The 909-nt window shown below is 30.4% G+C and overlaps 1 protein-coding gene across 1 annotated transcript in view; it reads right to left on the bottom strand.

Moving 5' to 3' along the window:
* The window catches only part of LOC106867346 (5'-deoxynucleotidase HDDC2), a 15,848-nt gene extending 15,691 nt beyond the window's left edge, over positions 1-157 (bottom strand). The window contains exon 1 of the mRNA XM_014912195.2: positions 17-157. Coding sequence (XP_014767681.1) covers positions 17-79 — 63 coding nt within the window. The 5' untranslated portion in view covers positions 80-157. The remainder of the gene's footprint in view (positions 1-16) is intronic.
* Positions 158-909: the final 752 nt, after the last annotated feature.

Below are 909 nucleotides of genomic sequence, written 5' to 3'. Positions count from 1 at the left end.
TCAGAGAAAAATTTACCTTCAATTGTCCAACTAACGTCATAAATTCAAATAATTTTGAAAATCCTGAAATTTCAGTCATTTTCGCCGACAGAAAAGTTAAAATTCGCTGAAAACGTGTTGGAAAAATGTGGTTAGTCACTGAATGAATTGTAACGAAGGTTTTCATTGGTCGATTTGTTTGTAAACAGAATTTTTATTGAACAGAAACAAATTTTACATTGTGGGAGAGAAAAACGAGCAGAACCTTTTCTATGGAGACCTATACACGCTAAAAATACTTTTTCTGCTTACAAACTAGTTTTAGAAACAAGACGAAAATAATATTAATTATTAACACAAGTAGTAAACAAAAATATATTATTATTTTTTATCTTTTCGAAATTTCAGAGTGATAATACGAAGAAAGATATTTTCGTAAAATAATGTCGGGCAATAAATTGAATTTAAAAAAATAAATGAATAAAGTACATACAAAATTTCATTCTTTTTATTTTTTCGATTTCAATTTTCATTGAATTTAATTTGAGACTGAATTTTTTTGATTTAAATTTTTTTCGATTCTATTAATGAAAATAGCTGTCATCAAGAACATATTTACAAGCTTCTGATATCAAAGTAGCTGAAGCAGCCGTCGTAGTTTTCTTTCATTTTTTATTCAGTAATAAGTAGGGGCACTATTCTTGAAATGACGAGTGTTTCATTAATTTGTTGAGCGGAGGTCGAATATTGCCATGAGTTTAGCTTGACTTTAGGATGGCTTCCCATAAACCTGACTCACTCAGGATATGCTACATCATTCATAGCAAACCTTTGGCACTTGTACCAGCTTTGAGCACTTCATAATTTTTTGTGGGGTGGGGTAGGGTTCTCGGTGGTCTTCGAAAAAACAAGATAAATCTCTCTTTAATG

This window comes from Octopus bimaculoides, chromosome 3 (assembly GCF_001194135.2).
Source record: "Octopus bimaculoides isolate UCB-OBI-ISO-001 chromosome 3, ASM119413v2, whole genome shotgun sequence".
Lineage (NCBI taxonomy): Eukaryota > Metazoa > Mollusca > Cephalopoda > Octopoda > Octopodidae > Octopus > Octopus bimaculoides.
This window is presented reverse-complemented; position numbering and strand designations above follow the sequence as displayed.